Raw genomic sequence first — 26598 nt, forward strand, 5'->3', positions numbered from 1 at the left:
GAAAGATCGAAATATCAGCATTTATCTGAAATAAAAAGCCTTTGTTACTATATACAATACACAAGCTTGGAGTCAGTATTATATTTTTTTGGGGGGAAAGAAATTATAGAAATTAATATTTTTATTTAACAAGCATGCTTTAAATTGATGTCCGCTTTAAATTGAAATTCTATTCATCAAAAAAACCTGAAATAAAATTCTTCTCAGCTATTTTCAACATAAGTGTTATCTGAGCAGCAAATCAAAATATTATAATGATTTCTGAAGGATCATGTGACTGGAGTAATGGTGTTAAAAAAACAGCTTTGAAATCCCAGACATATATTATATTTTAAAATATTCAAATAGAAAACAGTTCCTTTAAAATTTGACTTTGTTGTACTGTAGATAAAATAAAGGCAGCCTTGGTGAGCAGAAGAAACTTGTTTGAAAACATTAAAAATCTTACTGTTCAAAAACTTTTGACTGGTAATCTAAATCAAATCTCTCACAACTGAATGAACAAACACAGACACATTTTCTAAAACAGTCTATTTATTGTTAAACACTTTCATGAGATTTGGTCCACTGTGATCAGTATTTCACTTCCAACCAGGGAGAAAAAGGAGAAAACAAAACAAACGAATGTAAAAATACAGTACAAAAAGAGGCATTGTTGTTTTTCCTTTTCATTTTTTTTTTTTCAAAAACCCTGATTTTTACTGGTTATCTAAGCAGGTGAAAAATAAACCCATCTCAACAGAAACATCTCAACCGATATAATCCAACATTCGCTAAATCCCACATTGTCTTTTCAGGCTGAACATGAATTATTACGAACGTATTTCTGCTTTACACTTCGCCTAGAAAGTGCGCAACACAAAGGTCATTTTAAAACGGGCAATCTTCCTCGGTTTTCAAAGTCCAGAGAGCCCAGAACATTCCAGTTCTGCGATAAAATAAACTCAAATGGAGAATGAGGATGATGGGGAGTAAATGACCATTACTGCAGCCTTCAGACAGTCAATGGCCAGCAGTACTAACCCTTTGATATGAATATGAATGATTGCAAACTCCATCCCATGTTTGAACAACAGAGACCGTTTAATGAGCGTCTCAGCTTTTAGGTTGTGTTCTCAACGGTTATGCACACTACCTCAGCTTTACCGTGCCAATTTTTCAGATGTGCAAAACCAGTCTCCATTGTCAACCAGAGAACATTTACGATACACTTCCCTCCCCTATTTCTTTAAACAAGTTGTCTAACGGTGTATATATCATTATACTGAAAGAGTAAGATTATTTGTTAAGGTATTTATAATTGTATATAAATGTATAGTATAAGGCGCTATGCAGACAAACATAAATATCCATGTATGCTTCGTGATCCATCACAGTATAGTGCTCAAATCAAACCTCAATCAAGACCATGGTGTTGAAGGAGTTTGCTAAGGCATAATATCTCTTCACTACCACTCTAGAAATCCTTATAAGAGATCCCAGGCTTCAAAAAACAAACTAAAACACAAGGTGCAACTTGCCTTTCATTGTGTTCAAGTTAGAAAACAGACAGGTAACTAACCTAGGATCAATTCCTCTATTGCAGACAGCTCACCAAGCATACACAGACATAATTCACTGTTAAGTATTATATTCATACATGGATACATATATTTAAAGTGTTATACATAGCAATTAACATATACATATATCAATAGCATATAGGAAGATAGAAGTAGTCATAATGGCAATCATTATCATCACTGTCATCATCATAATAATAGCAGTAGTAATAATATGATCCCTCGGTAAAGCGTACTAGGTCACTCCAGAACGTCCCTCTCAATCTCCATACAAGCTGGAATCTGTTACCAAGCCAAATCTGCTCCTTCACATGTCTTTAAACCCTGAAATTCAATGCAACAAAGTACTTGATTCTATTCTCTATAACAAACCATCAGGGTGCTTCAATTACCATATCACTTATAGGCAGTTCGGGGCAGCAAATTCTCATCTAATCCTCGCAAATCGGACACGTCTGGAATGGCTCATAAGAAAAAAAAAAAAAAAAAAAATCACTAACCATCTAATCAGCAATACATGTCATAGCATAGCTCAATAACAAGAAGTTCTATGTAATCAATACAAGGTAAGGTTATACTTAATTAAGCTTAACTGCTAAGTTATCAATAATCATTAGTAGTATGCCAATATAGTAAATATATATGTGTGTGTGCGTGTGTTTGTGTATATATTTATATATATATCATGTCCACTTAAAGTAAGGACGAGGCGTACTAAGGGTAGCACTGCATGTCTTGACAGTATATTATGAATATTACTACAAATAGGCAGGGCAAGTACAGCTCTTTTGCCTTATAATGCATCTCCGTTCATGCTCTTAAGAAATTAATACAGGTACATATGAGTACTGGCCCGCGTTGTGCGGCGAACAAGAGTCTCCTAGTACTTAATGGGTTGTACAGGTAACGCACTTCAAATCCCAATCTAAGAGCTTGAATGAACAAACACGGAAGCATAGTTCAATCGCCAATCTCTGAAGAAAAAAAAACTAATAATAATAATAATACAAACTGTATTTTCAACCCAAAGAAATGTGTGCATTCTGTCCTATTCTTTAATCAAGCACTGCCAAAGTGTCACTCAGTGCAAAAGGAAAAGAATGAGGAAAGAGTGCATGTCAGTGCAAGATCTGTGACTGGCTTTATGCAAGTTAGGGTGGCTTTTACTTAGTTAGTCCATTATTAATTGCCTTGGCGTATCAAATACATTCGTCATCAGAACAAATCTCAAATTTCTTGTAAATGGCCACTTTTGGCTGTACATTCAAACTCTTCTACCAATATGGCAGGAACACAGAGTTAAGCACCATTTAAGACAAAATTATCAATCTGACGCCACATAGTTGAGTGAAACACGAGTGGCGTTCAAGACAGGTGCTTTGATTTGATACGGGGAGAACCAGTCTGTTTTGGTTTTGAGTTTAAAAAGCACTGTGGGAACAGATCTTCAACTCCTTAGACATGTTTGGGGAACGTAAAAACAAACCGCCTTTACTAGAGTTAGCTGTGAAAGTACCAGTGTGCACTCACGTGACACCACATGAAGTGTCCCGTCAGCGAGTGGGCGAATGTGTTTGATAATGGGTGAAAAAGCATGTGGGGTGTGTGTATGTGGCAACAATCGCTGTTAGTTCTACAATCAGGCGCTCTGCCCTGAAGGGCATCAGAGCCTGGTACTTCCCAGAGTGGCACTGAAAGAGTGGGAAAGGGCGCCTTTAGAAGCTGACATCTGAACAGGAAGACTCATCCAGACCGCCTGTAACCACACACTTTCGGGCCCAGGTCACAGATCCCCTCCGCCACCAGACATCCGTCGCCCAACCTGTGAAAATAAAGTATGGATAAATGCGGTTCAAAAACAACAGGTCTAATCACACAAACAAATCATTTATTTCGGCAGACACCCACCATTGACTCAGAATAGTCAGTTGGCATGGCGATCTGTTTTTCCTCTGGGGGTGGAGTCATTAAGGTGCCGTCTGCACGCCGGTTCTGATTGGTCAGTGAAAGCCACATCTCGTACATCTGCTGCATGTCTCTCACTTAAAGAGCACAGAGAGATACACAGCTTGGGTTAAGGAAACATCACTGAATCACACCCATAAAAATACATAAAAGATAAAGATATAAATCATTCAGTTGAAGGAAATGGATTCTCACAGCTGTTGTTTTTCATGTAGGTCCACACATCTCGCTCCTCCAAACTGTGTGCAAAAGAGCAGTTCCCAATATAGTGGCACTTCTTCTGTTTCATGACATGAACGCACATCTGCAAACAAATGGAGAGTCAAAAAAAAAAAAACAAAATGCAAAAACGTTGCATAGAGACTAACATACATGCCTCATACACACCCCACCCCCCATTTAAATTAAATTTCCATTTTATTTAAAAGTCATATTAAATAGGAAACAACCTTCTGTTAAAATTTGTTTGTGAACTAAACATTTAAACTTTTAACAGTTTATTTTGAGCTGTTTGCTGGCAATTCTTTCTGGCTCAAAGCCATTGAAAAGATGTGTTTACAATCAGTGTCATGAAGTTTTAGCTAAAAATGACCAAAATGCACTGCGTGGGGGGCTGAAATGTTTCCATTTCCAGAACACTATTAAAGATGTGGTCTTTGGTTCATGATACATGTAATATTTTACATAATTAATGTTATTTAAGAGGCCTGGGTTGAAAATTTCCTGATTTAACAAAGATACAGTAGAGTAAGAATCAATCTTTCAATCAATCTTGTCTACGCCTATTCATGTGTGAATAAAAATTCATTAACATTATTTGTAGGCTGCCAGCCATCCAATAATCTCAAAAGATTTTGTGTTCTTACTTTCTGATAAGAGAAAGTCTCAGCTTTGAAATGTTATATGGTTATATGGTTAAATGGTATATTTTTATCATGAAATTCTGACATACTTTAATGTGACCAAAAAAATAAAAAATAAACCAGCTCCTGCGTCAGCAGCACCACATGCAAGAAAAAAATTAAGGTTGAACCACTGATGTCACATGGACTATTTTAATTATGTCCTTACTACCTTTCTCGGCCTTGAACGTAGTAGTTGCTGTCTATGCAGGATCTTTGAGTGTTAGTGATGTCTTAATTATTTATGTATATATACATAAATGTATGTATATGTTTGTTTGAAGAAAACTCTCATGAAAACTAGTTACGACAGCTGTTTAAATAATTATTTTTCAACACAAATTAAAGTAGAAACAATGATATCATTACAAAGTTGATATAAAAATGGCTTTATGTGTAATTTAAATGTTTGTATACGCTGGGTTCGTACAGATACTGTAAAATAAAATTCCAGGACTTTCAAGGACTTTTCAAGCACTACTTTTTTTGATTTTCAAGGATTTCAATCAGAGATCTCACTTGTGGTTTGATGTTTTCTACTGTTTTAAAAAAAAGAAAAAAACAGAAAAAAAAGGTGCGCAAAACTGCCCCAAAGTCCCAAACTGAACCAAATGATTTGGGATCCATGCTCCTAGGTTCTGATCTTAAGCAAAAGTTTGCCAACCCGCTCCGAAGTTCCGATCTAAATCAAAGGATTCAAGATCCATGCTCCAAAGTCCCGATCTCAATAATGAATTACGAACCAGCATTTCAGATCAGGATTCGGAGCGTGGAACGTGCATCATTCAATTCACGGAATGATCCAAGAACCTGCTCTGAAGTCCCGATCTAAATCAAATGATTCACACTATGCAACTTTTGATTCAATTGATTTGCAATACACAAAGTTCCGACCTAAATCAAATGATTCGCGAACCCACTCCGAAGTCCTGATCTAAACCAATTGCGCGATACACAATTTGAAGGCCCTATCTGAATCAAATGATTCGTGATACGCGTTCCAGTTGCAGAGCTTTGAAACAGTGAATCATGTTGCGAAACAATGGTTTTAAAAATCATTGCAAGCAATGTCGAAATTCGAAAATGAATGCCTCATTTAATTTGATCTGTTTTTGCTAGTGAATGGCTTGAAATCAAAAGAAGTCAAGAGTCAATCGGAGCGGTTCCAGCTTAAATGACTCACTCAATTGATTTGTTTCATCTGTTCCTCTTTTTGCATCTTAAGCCATGTTTGCATGACGCTGTCAGTACTACTACTGGTTTAGCTTGATAGTTTTATGACATTAAATGAAACAGGCGAGAAAAAAGAAAGTATGATCTTGTTTTAATTTCGTGAAAACATTATGTGCTTAAATTAAACACTTATTTAATAAATGCATTGTCTTTCTTCAAGGCACTTTTCAACCTCTTCAGGAATATTGGTATTTTCAAGTGTTTTCCAGGCCTTAAAGTTCAAAAAGTCAAGTTCAAGTACTTCAAGCACTTTGTACTAACTACTACTCTGTACTCTTACTCTTTATCCAAACATTGATGATTATATCTACAAATGAACAGTAATTGAACAGCAGTTCGGATAACAGTTTTGAAGAACAGATTTGGCGCTGTCATTCATTTTAACATTTAATATAATAGTAATGAGAAAGTTCCCTTATAGTTAACAGCATTAGATGGTAGAGGCTTTTTTTATTTTAAGAAAAACTACCATGTACCTGAAATATTTACAAATCGAATCAATAACTTGAAATCTATACCTATACCAAACCCTAATAATTACAATAATATTAAGATGCACTAATATTAACGTTTACTGTAAATGTGTATTCAACCTGTCATCTTTCTAAAAAGAATGATCAACATAATATACTGAATTAAATACTAGATAATATACTGAAACATTAGACAAGAAACTGTATTTCTTCATAATTAACCATAGCCGTAACTTCCATTACCGTAAATATTACACTGCATGATGTTTAACAGATCACGAAAACAGCACCGCTGCTCAGTGTCAACACTAAAACCTGCTTGTCTGAGGAAACTCACAGAACAGTTTCTGTTTGCTGTCACAATAATTTAATCAACAAAGGACTGACTCACATCATATTGTTGTGGGTAGGTACGAGAAAAAGGCAGCGGTCGCACTACAACCCACTTTTTCTTCTCAAACGATTTCACTAGCAACACCCTGCGCTCCTTTGTCCAGCTGGAAAGAAGAATAGACAAAGCAGAAAGCAGCATTATACCATAATCACACTGGATATTACACCAAATACCATTATGATAGACCTCAGGCAAAGCTGCTGTCTACTTTATCCAATAAAAACAGTCACATGACTGTTCCAGTAAACATTACAAGTACGTTAATTTTTAATGAGCACACACTGTCCATCCTGGTGGTAAGATGATGCCTACTTGAATGAGGGAAGCTAACCTGTGCCTGGCTTTGGCAGTGCAATACTTAAGGGACTTGTCTGGCTCGTTGACCTGGCCCTCCCTCCAACACTGTCCACACACAAACTTCATTTTCAGATTCAAGCCGCGCCCTCGACCGCATCCCACAAGTCCTCCTCCACCTCCTCCTGTGCTTCCGCCCCCGATGCCATCTCCTCCTCCACTGACAACTCCTCCAGAGACCACAGCACTACTGCTGACAGCACTGCTGTTACTGCTGCTTCCGCTGGGCTGGTGGGGCCCGAGCATGGGCTGAAGAGGGTGGGTGAAAAAAGAAAGACTTACTAGACTTAAAACAACAACATTTACATAGAGTTAAATCTGCTGCAGGAGTAATCAAATAAAAGGACAAGACTACAGCAAAGATGAGCATATGTGAGACAGCAGAGTGCTGTTGTTCGGCCTCACCTTCTGTCGCTGTGCATTCTGTTCCAATCTGTGCCAGTGTCTCTTAGACTCCTGGACCATCTCCTCATGGGTAATACCTGACCCAACACATAAGCACAAACAAAAACTCTTATTTTTAAAGACTAAAAATGCTAAGACCGTAATGAACCAGAGCATGGGGCAAAACAACTGTACAGAAGTGACAGTAATGCCCTACACTACTGTTTAAGGGTCATTCCTGGTATTCAGTAGCATTTCAACTTGGAAAATATATTGTTTTCAACTACATATAATTCATTTTCTAAAATAAATAAATAAATCATATTTTCCCACCTCAGTCATTAAAGGAGAAGTCCACTTCCAGAACAACAATTTACAAATAATTTACTCACCCCTTGTCACCCAAGATGTTTATGTCTTTCTGTCTTCAGTCGTGAAGAAATTATGTTTTTTTAGGAAATTATAGTTTTTGAGGAAAGCGTGGTGCCCCGATTTTGAACTTCCAAAACGTAGTGTAAATGCAGCTTCAAAACGATCCCAGCCGAGAAAGAAGGGTCTTATCTAGTGAAACGATCTGTCATTTATTTTTCGAAAAATAAAAATTTGTATACTTTTTAAGCACAAAAGCTTGTGTAGCACAGGCTCTGGGATGCGTGTCCACAATGCTACGAATTAGTAATGGGTCATTCTTAAACGATTCTTTCATTTTGAACGAATCTTTAATGTGACTCGGGAAGAACGAGTCGTCTCGGTGAGTGATTCGTTCAGTTGCGCATGCACAACATCCTATTACGTTCTGTGGAATTAGTTCAACTGTTTCGAGTCTTCGGGTTCTTCGAGTCGTTCGTTCATCTTATGTGGCTGTCACGTGATGAGCGAACGACTCAAACCCGAAAACTTGTCAAATAAGAGGTGAGGTGAGCTAATCATAGACTAAAGACCCAAGTAAACAATGAATTAATCTTTTCTGTTTCTTATAGCATTATAGTTTTGTCTTGTTTGTAGTGTGATTACCGTTTGTGTAAGCAGTAGATGTGTTAGAGAAGTAACACGTAACATTTTAATTCTATTTTGTTAAAATGAACGAAATAACTTGGAAAAAAGATTCGTACATTTTGCTGAACAAGACTCAAAGGTCTGTAAAATGATTCGAAATCCGAATCCCAGGAATAACCCTTAAACATTTAGGGGCAAAAAGATTTTTAAAGGGATACAGTTCACCCAAAAATAAACATTCTGTCATTAATTACTTTCCCTCATGTCGTTCCAAACCTGTAAGACCTTCGTTCCTCTTCGGATCACAAATTAAGATATTTTTGATGAAAATAATGTAAGGACATTGTTAAAACATTCCATGTGACATCAGTTCAACCGTGATTTTATAAAGCTACGAGAATACTTTGTGTGTGCAAAGAAAACAAAAATAACTTTATTCAACTATTTCTTAATTTCTGTGTCCGTCTTCTACACGTGTTCACAAATGTACCAAGGTTGAACCACTGATTTCACATGGATTTTTTTAATGATGTCCATACTACTTTTCTGGTCTACGAAGAGTCTGAAATTTCATCAAAAATATCTTAATTTGTGTTCCAAAGATGAATGAAGGTCTTACTGGTTTGGGACGACATGACGGTGAGTAATTAAGGACATAACTTTCATTTTTGGGTGAACTTACCCTATAAGCAATACATACAAACATTATTACTGCATGTCTTACGTACCTGTGTCCTGCTGAAGCACCCAACACTTGAGTTCTATGACTGAATGTGCAAAGGAACAACTGTCCTCCCGCTGACAGCCGTACCGCACCTCATGGCGGCACACGTCAAACTGGCAGAGTGGGTGAAGAGGGCGTACTTTACTGTAGCGCACGTTTGCTGAGCGAACCACGTGCACCAGGCACCTGTCCGGTTTAGACACAAACATATGAGAGGGGATATGATGTGATGGCTGCTTAAGTGCTGCAAAATCATATTAGTAATTCAAGTCTTAATGCAGCAAGGGATAAAAAAGACTCACTTGTTATCATCAAAGGGATGTCGTGCAGTGAGGTTGGAACACACAGCGAGATTCTCCTTGCTTCGCTTGCTAATGATACGAGGCTTACTGTCAAAACATTCCTACAGGAAGGCAGAGGTCAGAATAATCACTTAGACAACATATCAAAACAAGAACGCAACAATTCTAGCTCCAAGATAGGCATTAAATATGAAGGTGCACATTACCTCACAGAGGAACATAAACATGCCCATATGGAGCTGAAGGAGACGGGTGACACTGAGGGCCCGTCGTTCGTTGGTGCCCAAAGGGTCAAACAGAAGCTCACGACTTAGAGCTCCCTTCCTCTCTTGTGTCCAAACGTCGATCTCCTCTTGGCAATAGGCAAAAGTGCAGTTTTCACCATATTGGCACTCCTGACGCTCTTGCACCTCTGCAAAGAAAGAATGATCAATGAGCTCAATTATTAAATGATATCATTATTAAACTGTAAATGTAAGGTTTGTAAAGGCCTCTATATGATCCCAATGGAGGAATAAGGGTTTTATCTAGCATAACGACCAGTCAAAAAAACACAAATGCTCGTTTTGCACTAGCTCTTCATGCATTATGGCACACAAAAATCACTTCGAATACTTCGGTTCAAAACTCCATCCATCTAATTTTCTCCTCCAAATTGAAAATTGTCAGACATCGTTGTTTTACCTTTTTTGTAAAGGCCGTTTGACTTCCTTTGCATGTTTACTTTGTAAAGACTGGGTTGTTACTTCTGCCTAGGTTACGTGTGACCTTTCCAACCTTATGTAATGCGTGAGGTCAGGCTGTTGCATTTGTAGTTAAACAGTACATACGTTTTTACTGTTTTAAGAAAATTACTGATCATTTCACTAGATAAGACACTTATTCCACTGCTGGGATTCTGTAGAGCCCTTTGAAGCTTCAGTGAAACTGCAATTTGGACCTTCAACCCATTGGCCACAATTGAAGTCCACTATATAGAGAAAAATACTGGAATGTTTTCCTCAAAAACATTAATTTCTTCACAACTGAAGATAGAAAGACATGAACATCTTGGATCACATTTTGAAAGTGAATTTATCCTTTAAGCTTTGGGTAAAAAGCGAATTAATTCAATCCACAGGTTTTTGATTTGCAAATTATGATTTTACAAATTAAATTCAAGGAATTGAGATTCAATTAAATTCTAGATTTGATTTTATATTTTTAGTGCATTCACTGGATTACGCAAATGTTTCTCCTAATGTGTCTTAGGTTAAAAAAATAAATAAATAAAAACAACTAAAGATTATTACACTTATTGAACACATGTACACACAGGCTGAAATAAAACAAAGAGTGCAGTGTGCTGACAAAATATTTTTAAGCCAAGTAAACCTAGGAACACATGAGTTACCCATGAGTTTTCTGGTTCTGGATATGACATTTTTAAAATTCCAGACCACTTAAATGTGTTTTGCTCCCCCATATAAACAATTATACCCATAAACAGTAGTATTTTATCTTACAGAAAATAGCAGTGAGGTTTCTACCATATGAAAGCATTTTATGTTTTAGTAGTGGCCATGCAATAAACTGGAAGTTTTTATTGGTTTGTGCGCATTTGACTTAAAACCATAGCACTATTGTTAAAGAGCTGTTATCTGCTCATGTGATAGCCAGTAACAGGCCTGAGGAAAGATTAAATATAAAATGCTTGTAAAGCTTCTCTGAAATCATGTCAGTAAGAGTTACTGATGGAACGGAAAGCAATCACAATCCAGTGAAAAGATAAAAGATTAGAGTGCAGCACGTGTTTGCAAGGGAGAGACGTGAGGATGTCAATCTGCCACGATACATCCACAATCATCTGTGCATGCAAGTAATTTAATGTTTATATATTTTAAAATATTGAATAATACTTTACTGAACCACAATTAAAGGATTAGTTTACTTTCAGAAGGAACATTTCCTGATAATTTACTCACCCCTATGTCATCCAAGGCATCCATGTCTTTTTCTACAGTCCAAAATACATTTTTTGAGAAAAACATTCCAGGATTTTTCTCCACTGGACTTTAACAGGTTTAAGGTCCAAACTGTAGTTTTAATGCAGCTTCAAAGGGCTCTACGCGATCCCAGCTGAGGAATAAGGGTCTTATCTAGCAAAACAATGTAATTTTTCTTAAAAAAAAAAAACATTAAATGAAAATTTATATACTATATAACCACAAATGCTCATCTTTTACTAACTCTGCGATGCACGTCTTCACGTTATTCCCTTATTCCTCAGCTGGGATTGTGTAGAGCCCTTTGAAGCTGCATTGAAACTGCAATTCGGACCTTCAAACCGTTGATTCCCAGTAGGGCTGGGTAGAGAACCAGTTCCATTTTAGAACCGATTCCAAATTTTCACAAACCGGATATTCGATAAGAATGTGCACTTTGGTTCCGCTTAACGATTTAAAAGACAGCAGTCTAATAAACGTACTGCCCGTCATTAATGTTAATGCAAGAACAAAAAACAATTCACTGATCTTGACTGAACATCTTTCGCAACTAATGAGAATTTGTTCAATTGTATTTACTTATGCTATTGCTAATTTTTTTGCTTGTTCCTATTTTATTACTCACCGTTTACTTGCCTTTAACAATTTAATGTTTGAAATTTATATTAGTCATTTATTAGTTGTTTTTACCATGGTATTTTTTATTAAAACCATAGGCAAAAGTTTCTCTTTAAGGCCTAAGTGTTCTAAGTGTGCTCATGTTATTCAGCTGCAGCAGAAAGCTTTGTAAAAATACAGAATAAAAACAATTGACCTAATTTTTATTGACTTTTTAATGTTATTGGAATCAAAACTAGGAATCGTTAAGAATCGGAATCAATAAAATTCAAACAATACCCAACCCTAATTCCCACTGACGTCCACTATATGGAGAAAATTCCTAGAATATTTTTCTCAAAAACCTTAATTTTTTTCTACTGAAAAAAGAAAGGCATAAACATCTTGGATGGCAAGGAGGTAAGTAAATTGTCATTCCATTTTTATTCTGGAACTGAACGAATCCTTTAAATCAATTTTTATTATTTTAAAATTATTCTTGGCCATACCTTTGCAGAGAACAAACGCCCCAAGGAAGTTATTACGAGCAGGACGGGGGCGCACCCTCTTCCAGGTGGGGTCATCTGAGGATTTGAGGCGACAGAGCAGCACATCTCTCTTACAGCGATGCGCTGCATCAGGTTGATAATGGTAGTCCATGACTCGTGGCCCTAATTCAGAAAAGATACAATTCTTTCAGACAGGTATAACTTGTTTAGGAATAGTTCTGATATGTACCTATTTATCAAATCACACTGTTAAGAGGTACAATACCTATGCGACTGTAACAAGCATTGCAGGCCTGTCTGAACTCATGTGTGGCAGCCAGAGGGTTTCGTGACAGCAGAGAAAGATTGGTACCAACTGGTCCATTCTGTTGGAAGCAAGAACAATTCTCTGACCACTTGATAGCAAACCATTTTTTATAAACATTTAAAGTTATATAGGTAGAAGAGTAAGACTATGAGCTAAAACTGAGCAGTTTACAGGTACAGAACAGGTAAAACTCACTGCATTGGTGGCATTATGATTCCGCAAACTGGGGATGAAACTGTGAGAGATTCGTCCACCTAAGATTATAAAGAAAGGAAAATGAATGAAATTTTTCAATATTAGTTTTCAATATTAAATTACTGTCACATCAAGACATTTGATATATTATTCAAATACAGCTATAAATGGTTTGATTAATGTTTTTCCAAGATGTCTCTCATGCTCACCTGGCTGCATTTATTTGATCAAAATACAGTTAAACAGTAACATTGTTTTTCTATATATTTTAAAATAAAATTATAATTGCAAACTTATTTTTCAGTGGAATTTACCCCATTCTTCAGAGTCACATGATCCTTAAGAAATCATTCTAATCATTTCTAATTATTATCAATGTTGAATACAGATGTGGTGCTTAATATTCTGGAAACTGAAACTCATTTTTTTTTTTTTTCTGGATTCTTTGATGAATAGAATGTTCAAAACAACAGCATATTTTCTATTTTAAATGTCTTTACTGTCACTTTTAATCAATTTAATGCATTCTCGCTAAATAACAGTAAACTCTTTTTTTTCTCAAAACAACAGTGTGTATCATATTCCAAGTTAAAACACTTACCAGGAAGTGTGTACTCAGAGAGGGAATCCAGTCCTCCTGTGCTTAGTGATCCAGACCCCCCCTTCCCAGCAGTGTCTCCAGCTCCAGAGCTAAAGGAACCGAGGGAGTCCATCGTCTGGGACGAGGCTTCGCTTTGACCTAGAACCGAGGACGACTCCAGTGGGGGGAGCGGACTGACAGCAGAGTTGAAATATGGAGTCGAGAGCTGAGCGGAGGATGGTGTGAGACCTGGAGAGTATGGAGGCCTCAAACCCACAGCAGTGTTTGGTAGGTTAGTGGGAATGACCCCTTGAACTGGGTTCTGATGGAGAGATAAGAAAATCAGTACTGATCCAGTACAATCCAGTATTGAGCAACTATGTCCCACTGTCCCTCCCTACTGCTCTCTACTTCACTCACCACGCTGACCTCGGCTCCTTTGGGAATACTTTCTAGCAAAGTGTCCAGGCATGAGTTGTCCTCATTCATCACACATCCTTCCATGTGTTCAGATACAGGCACAGAATACGGCACCCGCCCCGATGGCTCCTGGCTTGGGCTTTCTGGCATGTCTTGGGGCACAACTGGGCTCAATGTGGGCATCTGTGGGTCATCACTTACTGGGATTGGTGTAGCCAAAGGAGCAGGGATGCACTGGGCACTTGTTAAATCTATGGGATAGAGATGAGAACACTGAATCACCCAATTCATTTTTTTTCATTTCATGTACTTACAGTGGTGGCCAAAATTATTAGAACACTAGTATTTTCACTAGCTAAAAATGGTTTTAAATTATTTCTATCTTTTGCTGTAGTGTCAGTAGGAAATATCAGTTTAGATTTCCAAACATTCATTTTGCCATTAATTGTAATAATCCTGTGAGTCTGACAACAGCCAGTGCTCCAGAGATCTGATCTCATCATCATCCATTCTGTCTAGAATGACATAAACAGAATAAACTGAGATGGACTAAATCCAGAAGAACTGTGGCAGCGTCTCCAAAATGCTTCAAGAAAACTACTTGCAAAGCTACAGTACTGTTAAACGTTTTAGGCACTTCTGTAAAAATGCTGTAAAATGAGGATGCTGTCAAAAATAATGTCATAAATAGATTTTCTTTATCAATTAACTTCTGTTAACTAAATTAAATCAACATTTGGTGTGAGCATCCTTTGCGTTTAAAGCAGCTTTTGTCCTAGGTGCATTTGCACATAGTTGTTCAGGTAGCTATGCAGTTAGGTCTCTTAAAGCATCTTGGAGACATTGCCACAGTTCTTCTGGTTTCAGTTTGTTCTGTTTCTTCATTTAATTCCAGATGGATTGGATGATGATGACATCAGATCTCTGTGTGGAGCACTAGCTGTTGTCAGACTCCTTGTGCAAACAAAAATCTCACTGGATTATTACAATTAATGGCAAAATGAATGTTTGGAAATGTAAACTGATATTTCCTACGGTCACACTACAGCAAAAGATAGAAACAACCAACTTAAAAACATTTTGTAGCTATTGAAAATACTAGTGTTCTAATCATTTTGGCCACCACTGTATATTTTAATTACATTCTGAAATAATTGCATATGCATATTTATATAATATACCTGATCCAATATCAGTCAAAGACTCAAGACCATTTGAGGAAGTCTGAAAAGAAAAACAAGGAGATTTGTTAATGTAACTCAAACCATGCAATTCTTAATTTACAAAACAGCTTTTTATTTCATAAAGCAACTTCATGACCAATATAGGGAAGGTCTGGTTTTGTAAAACTTGCCTCCCCTGTAGGAGAATTAGTTTCTCCATTGCTGTCTGCTGCAGATGTTGTAGAATCAAGCTGAATTGAAAAGGTGTGACATGTCAGGATGAGTACAATTATATAAAGTGTAAATTATCAATATTTAAATTTAAGCTAAAAGACAAACCTGTGGGCTGACGTACGCTTTGCGTATTTTCAAACCAAGTTTGTTAGCTAGATCCTGAGCAAGCTCACTGACTTGCCGGTCCTGTTTAAAATAAAGCATGCAAACAACCAATGTTTTGTTAGTTAAGCATCACATGAACTGGCAAGACAAGTCATACAAATCTCTAAATGAAAATTGTACACACCAAATTATATACACTACTATCCAAAAGTCTGGGGTCGATTTTTTATTTTGTTAAATGTATGAGAGAAATCTCTTGGGCTACATTTAATTAAAAAAAATGCAGTAAAATATTTTGTAAAAAATATTGTAAAGTATTACTTCAATTTAAAATAGATGTTTTCTTTTTTTATATATTTTAAAATGCAATTTATTCCTGTGATGGTACAGCTGAATTTCTGATTTTTTTTTTTAGTTTTCAGTGTCATATGATACTTCAAAAATCATTCAACATGCTGATTTGGTATTCAAGAAACATTCTGTATTGTCATCAGTGTTGAAAATGGTGATTTGTTTAAAATTGTTATTAATTTAATGCATCTTGGCTAACTAAAAACTTTCTGACTTCAAAATTTTGAATGATACAAACAATAATACAAATTGCAGATTAACATGCCATTGCTTCAGCTTATGAAAACATACATGAGGGGCCGTTAATAGGCATCCAGTGCCACACTCATAAGCCTCTCTGAGTCTGCCCAGCTCCCTCAGACAAAGTGCCTTCCTGTAGAGTGCCCTGCGACTGCCTTCCGATACACACAGTGCACTATCACAGTCCTGGACGCCCCGTTCATACTCCGCCTAAACATAACACACAAGAGAAGTCAGATTTGCAGAAATTGTCTTTGCAACACTAACTGCTGTACTACTACATAATTTGCACATTAAAATTCCATTAAATCCTCAGTTTACAACGACAGATTCAAAAGCCAACTGACCAAAAATCCAACTTACCAGACTATAATGAGCAGCTGCCCGGTTCACATAAAGGCTCTCTAACAGCTCAGGGGGAATGACCAGTGCTTCAGACTGAGCATAGCGAGCTACATTCACACCCTCGCTGTAATGGACTGATGCTTGTCTCCACTCTCCATCGCGATACACTGCGTTACCTTCATCCAGCAAATTACATACTAGCTGAGTCAGGAATGCCTGGGGAAACAAAGCAAGAGAGTTTCTATTTAAAACAAGCTCGTGAAATACAATAAATATGGATTACCTAAGCGGAGCCATTTTTCTTCAGAGATATTACATATAAATCATACCTCATAACCCTCAGGTTCAGGAAAAGGCAAAGATGACCTGTGCCAAAAAGAAAAATAAATGTAGCAATTATGGGATGACAAACACATAAACACAGAGCAGAGGGGAAGCAGCTAATATTATATATGCATTATTAAAATGCAGCACATCTACACACTTACTGAATGAATCCCAAGGCTTTCTGAATTTCTTCCTTGCGCTTCTGTCGTTCTAGATCCATAGCTGTAACATATAACAACCAACAAGCAACATTTTAAATATTTTATTACATGTAAACAACGTATGGTGTAACAAAATAAAAATACACTTTGTAAGGACAAAACATACAATTACTGCAAGTGGTTTTACAAATTATAAAAATAACAAAGTTGCATATAAAAACATTTTATTTACATGTGTTTTTAACAGTCTAGCTAACATCTGAAACTGATATACTGATTTAGAAAATGTAGTTGTGGTAATTAGTCAGGGAAAAAAACTAAAGATTCAAACTTTTCTAGACATAACTGAGCACAATTAAGTAATTCAACACATCATTTTATGCACAAAGAGTAGATAATACAGATATATAATATCCAAGGCCTAAAATTTGAGATGAGCTACTCGTATCACATCCCCGGGCTCGTCTAGGAAAAACACCCACTAATGCAACTCTCTCCGGACTTGAGAAATCAAAAACAAATACCATCATTCCATCATTTAGCCGTGCTTAAAACACTCCTAAATATAATTTAGAATATATTACATATTTTACCGATTTAACGTTGAAAGGTAGTGTCAGTGGAGCACACTAACGAGAAAGTTAACTTGCACGGGCTTCGGTTTAGCATTAGCATTGCTACCTAGCGCTCGGCTAGCCCGCTAATGCTGTCAACTTCAGGTTTGTTTACACCAATTAATATCAATGATGAGTTTCACATACAGACACAAAACGGTGCCAACAAACACCCAAAACATATTACTACAGTCTAATATTTTATAATTAAATTCTAACAAAGATTTTCTGCACAATGTCGTATAAAAATCTCTTTAAAATTCTCCTGGTAGCCAATTAGCAAGCTACATTTACCGAACTGCTGCAGCGAGGACGCTATTTTTTAACCTTAATAATAACTGGTATAAAACACCGGAGGATAAAGTAAACCCTAGATTGGGTTGATTACTAAAATGTTAAATACAAGTTAGTCTTCGTTTCAAAAGTCAGCTATGTAGCAAGCTAAAAGAGAGCCTTATTGGGAGGACATTCAACCCACCTAAGACTTTAGGTCTTCTCTTCCACCAGGAACTGTTTGTTATAGCAACAAATCCCTTTAACTATCAGGTAAAAGGTTTGGGTGTTTTATTCCTTCAAAATCATAATTTTAATTCATTCGCCTGCCCCAAATCAACGGACAGAAGATGTGCGACTTGAGTCGTTTTCCCCAAGTTGCTCTCAAGTTTAACTAAACCGTCCAGGCTGTGAGGTCCTAAAGGCAGAGAGATGGAGCCTTTTTTGTTCAAACTGGAGCACTCGGCCACTAGGGGCATGGCTGATTTTCTTTACAAAAACGTGGCTACTCTTTCAGAAGGCTATCTCGCGTTTAATAATAAATAAATAAATAAAAATATTGTCTGCCTATTCATTTAATTCAGGTACGAATGTCAGTCTCTGGTTTGGAGGTCGATTTTTTTATATAGATATTATAGTATCTTTGCATATTTATATTAGCAATTTTTACCTTTTAGATTATATGAAAAAAATAAATCACCTATATATATATATATATATTTTTTTTTTTTAGTTAAAAATGTAAAATTACAATTAATAGTTGCTGAGACTGTATTACGTCAACAGAGAAAAACAAATACATATTGATATTATCTCTCTATCATAAATTATAGTTTATCTATCAAAGTCTGTAGTTTTAAAACAGATTTAGATTATATTCCCAACATGTTTAGTGATTAAAAACCATTACATCTTCAAAACTATTCATTTTGTGTAGTCTAAATGCAACAGTGCCTCTATATTGCACTGTACTATTATTCACACAATGTAACTCATTCACCATGTCATTAAATATTCAATATTGTTTTAACGTAACCTAATAAAAGTAGAAGAGGGCTGACGTTTTTATAAAGGTCAAAGCAATGGCACTATATGGGCACGTTATGCCTCCAAATGTGCATTTCTATGTACTTTACAAGAGATCTAAGGAATACCACAGGATTATTATTATTGTTATTATTATTAGATATTTTACAGACTGTCAGAGGGCTGGCCTGACATGAATATGTGCAGATTTTAGCGTTATAGGTAACTAGGAAGGCTTATCAAAAAGTCAAAGCATAGTGTACTTAATAGTGTAAAGATAGTGGTATGCATTTTTCTCTCTTAAAAATTCTCTCCCAAATTAAAATATGCTTAAAAATGTCTCATATGTAAGTGTAGGGTATTTTTTGGAAGGGTACTTTTAACTTATAAAATTGAATTTCCGGCGTTGCTAGGCTCCTCCGGAATTATCCGTTTGTTTACACATTTCTTTGAGCATTGTTGAAGCAGTCGTGAGGAGAAACTAAATTAACCGTGTAAGCATTTTTCCCTACGTTTTACATGCATTTTTATGTCCAAAAATCATTTGTGCTCGATCGATATATAGAAGACTATGTGTATTTATAACTAGCTTCTTTTCTGTTATTAGTCTCTTGAAGATAACGGGAGTCACCTTGTTGTTGTTTTATATCTCATTTTATCTTATCTTATCTTATTATCACTTTACGTAATTGCCATTTTGAAATTAAGATTATTTGCCTTTTGTTTGCTTTACCGGACAACTGTAATTAGCCTGAGTGGACAGTTATATGTTGGCTACTGCGCTTAATGCTAAAAAGCTAAAAAGACCATGTATTGAAATGTGTTATTTTGATGCAGGTTAGAAGGTCTGACGATATACTCTTCAAAATGCCTTTGTTTGGCAACATTTTCAGTCCCAAAAAAACACCACCTCGAAAGTCTGCATCCCTTTCCAATCTACATACAGTAAGTGCAAGTTTCTGTTAGTAAAATGCATTTCACATTCACATTAAATAATATATATTAAGAGGCTAAATCATCATTTGTTTTTATCAGCTGGATCGGTCAACACGGGAGATCGAATTAGGTCTGGAATATGGATCCCCGGTGATGAATATTGGCGGCCAGAGCTTAAAATTTGAAGATGGCCAGTGGATCTCAGGTATGGCCTTCTACACTAAAAAAGACCAGTTCAGTTTAATAACAGTAGCATGTTTAAGGAATGTAATGAATGTCTTTGTCAATCACAGAGTCAGGAGGTAATGTATCGGGGAAAGAGGTACAGCGATTAAAGAAGAGGAATCTACAGTTAGAAGAGGAGAATAATCTACTCAGGCTAAAGATTGAGGTTTTACTTGATATGGTGAGTATTTAATGTATATAATGCTCAAAGCCACAATTGCTTGAAAAATATGTAGGCTAAATCGATTTACAGTTATAAATTTAATTGCGCAAACTGCAAAGTGATTTATTTTTTTCCTTTAAGCTTTCAGAGTCAACAGCAGAAACACATCTAATACAGAAGGAACTTGAAGATGTGAAGAGTAATTCTAGGAAAAAGAAATGACGAAAGGAAATAAATGGGAATGCAGCCTTTTTTACGTGTGTGTGTGTGTATAGTATAGGATTTTTACAATGAAATTGGTGGAACTACACTACCAGTCGAAAGTTTTTGAACAGTACGATGTTTAATGTTTTTAAAGAAGTCTTTTCTACTCACCAAGCCTGCATTTATTTGATCCAAAGTACAGCAAAAACAATAAAATGTTGACATTTTTCTATTTAAGTGTTTTTGTTTTTTTCTTTTATCGTTTGCTATTTAAATATATTTTAAATTGTAATTTATTCCTGTGATCAAAGCTAAATTTTCAGCATCATTACTCCAGAAATCATTCTAATATACTGATTTGCTGTTCAAGAAACATTTTATATAATTTTTATTATCAATATTTAAAACAGTTGAGTATATTTTTTGAAATCACAGGAACAAATTATATTAAAAAAATATATTCGAACAGGAAATTTTACTGTTTTTGCTGTACTTTGGATCAAATAAATGCAGGCTTGGTGAGCGAAAGAGACTTCTTTAAAAAACATTAAAAATCTTACAGTTCAAAAACTTTTGACTGGTAGTGTATTTAAAGACTATATTTAAATATCACTTACATTAATTGTTTAAGACACTTTATATTACTTTGTATATTTCATTTTTAGCAAATAATTATATTATTAATAATTTGAGGTCATCTTTATGTAAGCATCTGTTTTTTTGTTTGTTTGTTTGTTTGTTTGTTTTTTTTACATTTTCTGTTTATTTTGCCTTAAAACGTCTATATTGTGTAGAAAATACTCTCAAAACTACCATTGTCAAAAACATGCTGAAAAAACTGAAACATTTCAGATTACATAAAGCATCAGCTAAAGATCATTTCTAATATGTTTAGATTACATTCAGCATGTGTAGATCTGAATGTGCATTCAAATAACAGAAAACAATTACACTCTTTCTTTGGTTGAACAGGAAGATTAGCCAAGAGCTGTAAAGGTTTAAACATGTACATGCAGATTTAAGAGGATTTTCATATGGAGTGTGAGGCACGTACTACACGCCTAAGTTAGCAAACTCTAGATCTGACGTTTTTTTTTATTTTTTAGTAATAATAATAAATCAAATACATTTTAGTTATAGTGAATCTTGTACCAATTTTATGCCAAAGCGTTTCTAAGTTTTTCTATTATGTGATTTGACTTTTCACAAGTGGACATGTCAACGCATTTCATGTAATATTTTGCTGTTAAACTCCATATTTCCAAACCAATTAAAGAACATTTGTTACTGTATCACATTTGGTTTTTAATACAGATCCAAACTACTTACATCAGTGTAATGACGCTGTGTTGTTTTTAGAATGAAAGCACATTGTGCAATTTACTGTACTGACAAAACAAGTAAACAACCAAACAATAATTCTGTAATACCATTTGTCCTGTCCGGGAATTTCACCCGGTTACCTATAAATAAGAGACTTTGTGGGCAGATTATTTACAGATTATTAGCAGGAAGTACAAGGAAAGGAAGGAGGTGCGCCAGCAGGTTTATTTAGCAGATTATCTTTTAAAATAATTCATATCTACAGTGCAATGGGGATCGCTTGATAACAAGACAGTGCCTTATGTATCTAGATTATATACATTATGTCTACTAAGAAGGCCAGGTAGATCATACACCTGCTTGAAGAGATTTATTTTTGTCATTTTAAAAGCCAGGTAAGACAATTACTTGTGTTTTGAGTGTCTAACAATCAAATAATTGTTCTCAAGCTAATATTTATGTTTATTTATCTAAGAAGATTTTACATCTCTCAGTTAATTGAAGAGCACCTGGATTTCACTTGTGCTTATGACCACTCATTCTGGTGTTTTAATTGATTATGATATACAAATGTTACATTTAGAGTCTGTATGGTTACACTAAACTGTTGGGGTCCAAAACTTTTGCATGCCTAAATATTTTCAAACTATTTAGAGATTCTGTACAATGAATATGTAAAATTAATGAAAATGATTTTAAATAATGCGAGCACTACACATTTGCTCAATACAAAGAAGAGGAGTAAAACACATCTTAGAGATTTATGTCTAGATTCAAATACAATTTTTATAACAGTATATTGATGAATTTCAGTAATGTAAAATTTGAAAGTAGTAACTTTAAGTCTGTCCTAATTGTAGGCTAATCTGTCAGATGTCTGTTTACATCAAAGCCAGACATTTTTAATCAGATTATATTACAGTAATACACAAAAATAGAATAAAAGACCTTTTTCAATGAAAACTAAATATCCACACCCTGAATGTATTCTCTCATCATTGTACAAATAGTACATGCTGTTAAATTAATCACATTTCCATACATTTTATGATGCTACATACAAGCAAGAATAAAATGTAAGGTGTAACCAGGGACTTGGCATTTGAGAGCAGTGAAGAGTTAATCACTTATAACACACGTTACTGGTAAAGAAAAAAAAAAAGATTTACTCATTATGATACATTATATATGTGTCATTGCAACCACATAATGAGTAAGTCGGCCTATGACTGTGTTTCCCGGGGGGGTGAAGGGAAATTTGTGGCGCGTGCTCATGTAACTAACTAACTTCCTTTGTAAATGTGATGCAGGTGCTTGAACAGCAGCACATGTTCAGTAGAGCATCAGCTGAAGAGAAATTGTTCTGTCTGAGCACGGGTTTTTTGGATTCTACATATAAGTATATCAATAACCTTTTATGTTTTCTCTTTTGGAGGCCTGAGCAACTATGGGAATTGTTGTAGAGGGTGGAGAGACGGTAGGAGCCCCAGATGGTGGCTGGGGCTGGATCGTTCTACTTGGATGTTTTGTCGTCACTGGCTTTTCATATGCCTTCCCGAAAGCTATAAGTGTGTATTTCAAAGAACTGATGAAGGACTTCGAATGTGGATACAGTGACACAGCCTGGATTTCATCTATAATATTAGCAATGCTGTATGGTTCAGGTAAGATACTGTAAAAACTTTAGTTCAGTTTTAAAAAGGTATTTTTCTTTTTAATCTTGAGTATATTCATTTTCATTTAATCCAGGTCCAATCTGTAGCATTATGGTTAATAAATTTGGATGCCGCCCAGTCATGTTGGTTGGAGGATTGCTGGCCTCAGCAGGGATGATAATTGCATCTTTCACTACTAACATTATCCAGCTTTACCTCACTGCAGGTGTCATTACAGGTGACTAAAAGACATTTTATCTAAAAAAAAAAAATAAATGCATATATTCTGTTAGTCTTAGTATGAGAAATATTGGTTAAAGGGATCCCAAGGGATTGGTTCGCCCAAAAATTACAATTCTGTCAGCATTTACATCTTGCAATTCTGAATTTTGAGATATAAACTCGCAATTGCTAGTTATAAAGTCAGAATTACAAGACGTAAACTCACAATTCTAAAAAATAAAGTTGCAGTTCTGAGAAATAAAATCAGAATTGTGACATAAAAACTCACAATTGATTTTTTCTCAGAATTGTGTTTATATCTCGTAATTCTGACTTTTTCCCTGAATTTTGAGATATAAACTTGCAGTTTTTAGAAGTAAAGTCAAAATTGCAAGATAGAAACTCGCAATTGACTTTTTTCTCAGAATCGTGAGTTTACATCTTGCAATTCTGAATTTTGAGATATAAACTCAAAATTGCGAGTTATACGGTCAGAATTGCAAGATATAAAGTCACAATTCTGAGAAATAAAATTGCAATTCTGAGGAATAAAATCAGAATTGTGACACAAAAACTCACAATTTACTTTTTATAGAGTTTATTTCTCTCAATTCTGACTTTTGTTTCCCAGAATTTTGAGATATAAACTTGCAATTCTGAGAAATAAAGTCAAAATTGCAAGATGGAAACAATTGACAATTAACTATTTTTTCAGAATTGCGAGATATAAACTCACAATTGACTTTTTTCTCAGAATTGTGTTTATTTCTCGCAATTCTGACTTTTTTTCAGAATTTTGAGAAATAAACTCACAATTGCAAGTTATAAAGTCAGAATTGCAAGATATAAACATGCAATTTTAAGAAATAAAGTCAAAATTGCGAGATATAAACTCACAATTGACTTTTTTCTCAGAATTGCGAGTTTATATCTTGCAGTTTTCAGTTTAAGTCAGAATTGTGAGATTCAAGCTCGCAGTTCTGAGAATGTCAGTCTTTTTTCCCTCCTTAAGTTGTTTTATCTCACAATTCTGACTTTATTTCTCACATTTGTGAGTTTGTATCACACAATTTTGAGAAAAAAGTCAGAATTGTGAGTTTATATATGCAATTTTGACTTTATAACTTACAATTATGAGTTTTATCTCACAATTCTGAGGAAAAAGAAAAATCAAATTTACATTTTTAAAAAGGATGAACTGAACATTGGGGGTAATGATATTACTATGCACAACACAAACCTTTGTTTAATAAAAAAAAAATACTATTTTACAACCAAATCCTTAAATAGTTAATGGCAGAGTTGATAAAATACACATTTTAAATGAATAATGCTTCTGTCTCTTTAAAGGTCTTGGACTGGCTTTGAACTTCCAGCCATCACTGATTATGCTGGGGTCTTATTTTGACAAACGCAGACCACTTGCTAATGGACTGGCGGCAGCTGGAAGCCCTGTATTTCTGTCAGCTCTTTCTCCATTGGGACAAGTGCTGCTCAACAACTATGGATGGAGAGGAGGCTTTCTCATCACCGGTGGTCTTCTGCTCAATTGTTGCACCTGTGGAGCAGTTATGAGACCTCTGATATTCAAAGAAAGGAAAGTGATAGCCAGTTCACAAGAGCTGAAGGAAATGCTGCCTCCTGAGGCTGGACAAGAGAATATCGTTTGTGAAAACAACAATGACAAAAAACCCAGTAAAAAGAAGCTTTTGGACTTCAGTGTACTTGCTGACTCAGGGCTTATTATCTATATTATTGCAAAATTTATAGTTGTCCTCGGCCTGTTTGTTCCAACTATTCTACTAGTCAACTACGCTAAGGACCAAGGAGTGCCTGACCAGGATGCTGCCTTTTTGTTATCTATTATAGGATTTATTGACATCTTTGCTCGTCCCACGTGCGGCATAGTGGCCGGTTTAAAATGGATCCGACCCAAGATGCCTTATTTCTTTAGCCTTGCCTTGCTATTCAATGGCCTAACAGATGTTTGTTCAGCTACAAGCACTGACTATAAGGGGCTGGTTATCTTCTGTGTGTTCTTTGGGCTGTCTTATGGCATGGTGGGTGCTCTACAATTTGAAGTGCTGATGGGTATTGTGGGAAAAAGCAGTTTTTCCAGTGCACTTGGACTAGTGCTTCTTTTTGAGGCAGTGGGTGTGCTGATCGGACCTCCCTCTGCTGGTGAGTTGTGGTGATGAAAACAAATATTAGATTGAATCGTCTGTTATAAAATGGTCATTTTTATGATAAATGTAATAAATAATTTTTGCTTTCATGTATTTTTTCCCACAGGATTTTTGGTGGACAAGTACAAGAACTATGAACTGATATTTTACATGGCTGGAGGAGAGCTGATCGCTGCTGGAATATTTCTTGCCCTTGCATCATTCTTCTTTATTAGCTGGAAGAAACACAAAGACGCACAGCAGAAACATCACGGTGATGTGGAAATCAATCCTAAAAGATAAACAACGGAGACAAAAATGGGACACTTTTGTTTCGATTAATTATGTTTTATTTAGTTTTATTCATATTAGTGTCTTATACACTATTGTGTGTGAGTGTGTTTAGATTTTTCTAATTTCTGTTGCATATAAATGACATAATGCCACAATCAGCACCACTTTTTTGACCATGTGGGAAATGTTATTTTATATTCATGTTGGTTTTATGTATTATGTGCGTATTATGTGTTCAGAAAATGTAATGTCTTGTCTAAATGTAAAAACTGAAATAACAATAAAGATAAACAAAACTATTTAAAAAAGCACATGACTAAAACAAAGTGAAAACTGAAAATACAAAAAGAAAAGATAAATCAAAATATTAATAAATTCTATAACTATATATGTGACCCTGGACCACAAAACCAGTCATAAGGGTTTTTTTTTTTTTTTTTTGTTTTTGTTTAAATTGACTGATTGGCTGAGATACAACAATTTTAAATCTGGAGGGTGCAGACAAATCTAAATATTGAGAAAATCCTCTTAAGTTGTCCAGATGAAGTTCTTAGCAATGCATATTACTAATCAAAAAATAAGTTTTGATATGTTTACGGTAGGAAAATACAAAATATCTTCATGGAACATGATCTTAATCCTAATGATTTTTGGCATTAAATAAAAATCTATAATTTTGATCTATACAAT

At 35.4% G+C, this 26598-nt stretch overlaps 3 protein-coding genes across 3 annotated transcripts; 2 read left to right on the forward strand and 1 right to left on the reverse strand.

Moving 5' to 3' along the window:
• Positions 1-516: 516 nt before the first annotated feature.
• zc3h7bb (zinc finger CCCH-type containing 7Bb) lies at positions 517-18143 on the reverse strand. Its single transcript, XM_051123693.1, has 22 exons — positions 17901-18143; positions 16809-16869; positions 16650-16686; positions 16339-16536; positions 16027-16185; positions 15385-15465; positions 15237-15296; positions 15064-15106; positions 13883-14133; positions 13484-13784; positions 12883-12941; positions 12646-12745; positions 12381-12542; positions 9496-9701; positions 9290-9390; positions 8992-9173; positions 7289-7365; positions 6861-7132; positions 6527-6632; positions 3723-3831; positions 3471-3604; positions 517-3384 (listed from the first exon to the last, which is right to left on the reverse strand). The coding sequence occupies exons 2-22, from the start codon at positions 16865-16867 to the stop codon at positions 3346-3348; spliced, it is 2736 nt and encodes a 911-aa protein (XP_050979650.1). The 5' UTR covers positions 16868-16869; positions 17901-18143; the 3' UTR covers positions 517-3345.
• Positions 18144-19097: 954 nt separating this feature from the next.
• Positions 19098-20296, forward strand: cby1 (chibby homolog 1 (Drosophila)). The gene is made up of 5 exons (XM_051123560.1): positions 19098-19215; positions 19559-19666; positions 19757-19862; positions 19951-20063; positions 20187-20296. The coding sequence occupies exons 2-5, from the start codon at positions 19589-19591 to the stop codon at positions 20265-20267; spliced, it is 378 nt and encodes a 125-aa protein (XP_050979517.1). The 5' UTR covers positions 19098-19215; positions 19559-19588; the 3' UTR covers positions 20268-20296.
• Positions 20297-21236: 940 nt separating this feature from the next.
• Positions 21237-26187, forward strand: slc16a8 (solute carrier family 16 member 8). The gene is made up of 5 exons (XM_051123559.1): positions 21237-21967; positions 23008-23236; positions 23322-23465; positions 24800-25630; positions 25742-26187. Exons 2-5 carry the CDS (start codon positions 23020-23022, stop codon positions 25915-25917), a joined length of 1368 nt encoding a protein of 455 aa, XP_050979516.1. The 5' UTR covers positions 21237-21967; positions 23008-23019; the 3' UTR covers positions 25918-26187.
• Positions 26188-26598: the final 411 nt, after the last annotated feature.

This window comes from Labeo rohita, chromosome 12 (genome assembly GCF_022985175.1).
Source record: "Labeo rohita strain BAU-BD-2019 chromosome 12, IGBB_LRoh.1.0, whole genome shotgun sequence".
Classification (NCBI taxonomy): Eukaryota; Metazoa; Chordata; class Actinopteri; order Cypriniformes; family Cyprinidae; genus Labeo; species Labeo rohita.

What these genes read in the sequence shown, in the direction of transcription:
- slc16a8 (XM_051123559.1), top strand. Translation starts at nt 23,020, where the DNA reads ATGGGAATTGTTGTAGAGGGTGGAGAGACGGTAGGAGCCCCAGATGGT. An exon ending in AGCAATGCTGTATGGTTCAG is followed by an intron (nt 23,237 to 23,321) that starts GTAAGATACTGT and finishes CATTTAATCCAG; the next exon opens with GTCCAATCTGTAGCATTATG. An exon ending in GATCGGACCTCCCTCTGCTG is followed by an intron (nt 25,631 to 25,741) that starts GTGAGTTGTGGT and finishes TTTTTCCCACAG; the next exon opens with GATTTTTGGTGGACAAGTAC.
- zc3h7bb (XM_051123693.1), bottom strand. Translation starts at nt 16,867, where the DNA reads ATGGATCTAGAACGACAGAAGCGCAAGGAAGAAATTCAGAAAGCCTTG. An exon ending in CTGAACCTGAGGGTTATGAG is followed by an intron (nt 16,537 to 16,649) that starts GTATGATTTATA and finishes TTGTTTCCCCAG; the next exon opens with GCATTCCTGACTCAGCTAGT. An exon ending in AGAATGCACAGCGACAGAAG is followed by an intron (nt 7,133 to 7,288) that starts GTGAGGCCGAAC and finishes CACCCTCTTCAG; the next exon opens with CCCATGCTCGGGCCCCACCA.
- cby1 (XM_051123560.1), top strand. Translation starts at nt 19,589, where the DNA reads ATGCCTTTGTTTGGCAACATTTTCAGTCCCAAAAAAACACCACCTCGA. An exon ending in AGATGGCCAGTGGATCTCAG is followed by an intron (nt 19,863 to 19,950) that starts GTATGGCCTTCT and finishes TGTCAATCACAG; the next exon opens with AGTCAGGAGGTAATGTATCG. An exon ending in TTGAGGTTTTACTTGATATG is followed by an intron (nt 20,064 to 20,186) that starts GTGAGTATTTAA and finishes TTTTCCTTTAAG; the next exon opens with CTTTCAGAGTCAACAGCAGA.